The sequence below is a fragment of the Myotis brandtii genome, unplaced genomic scaffold (genome assembly GCF_000412655.1).
Source record: "Myotis brandtii unplaced genomic scaffold, ASM41265v1 scaffold187, whole genome shotgun sequence".
Taxonomy (NCBI): domain Eukaryota; kingdom Metazoa; phylum Chordata; class Mammalia; order Chiroptera; family Vespertilionidae; genus Myotis; species Myotis brandtii.
The window spans coordinates 3,934,850-3,935,415 of NW_005356944.1; the positions used below are offsets into that span (position 1 = coordinate 3,934,850).

General features: G+C 60.4%; 1 protein-coding gene across 1 annotated transcript in view; it reads right to left on the reverse strand.

Annotated features, from left to right (window-relative positions):
* FGF3 (fibroblast growth factor 3) overlaps positions 1-405 on the reverse strand; it is a 4,799-nt gene extending 4,394 nt beyond the window's left edge. The window contains exon 1 of the mRNA XM_005864499.2: positions 378-405. Coding sequence (XP_005864561.1) covers positions 378-405 — 28 coding nt within the window. The remainder of the gene's footprint in view (positions 1-377) is intronic.
* Between the last annotated feature and the right edge of the window lie 161 nt (positions 406-566).

Sequence of the window (566 nt, forward strand, 5' to 3'; positions counted from 1 at the left end):
TCCCCCCCCCCCCCAAGGAGGGTGACTTTGGAAGTTCAGGAGAGAAATTACTGGGCAGGAGGTAAAAGGGTGGAGCACCGGGGAAGGTGCTCCAAGGAGAAGAATTCAAACCTGGAGTGGGGGGCGTGGGGGGGTAACAAAGCTGACATTGCTACACACCGACTCCAGGCCTCAAAGGGCGTGGAAACAACCCTGCCAGCCAGTTTCCTAAGACCGCCGAGGCCGAGTGACCTGCCCAGGGCGCACACACGTGTTTGAGCCCGAATTCAAACTGGGGCTTGGACCGCAGTGCCCTGGGGGTCCCGCAGGAGGACAGCGGGGGGCCCTGACTGAAGCTGGTTCATGATATAATCCCGACGGCACATAGAGGATGTCACCTTGGACCTGGCGGGAGTAACTGTCCATGCGGTTGGAGGGATACCAAGGCCGGGTTAGACCCCAGACCTGACAAAGGGAAGCAGGCTGGCTCCCCACTCCCCACCGTGTGGAAGAAAGCTTAAATCAACCCTAAGCGCTCTCCTGGACGAGGAGCGCTTTTTCTTGGGGAGAGGGAGGGGGGGGGCGCG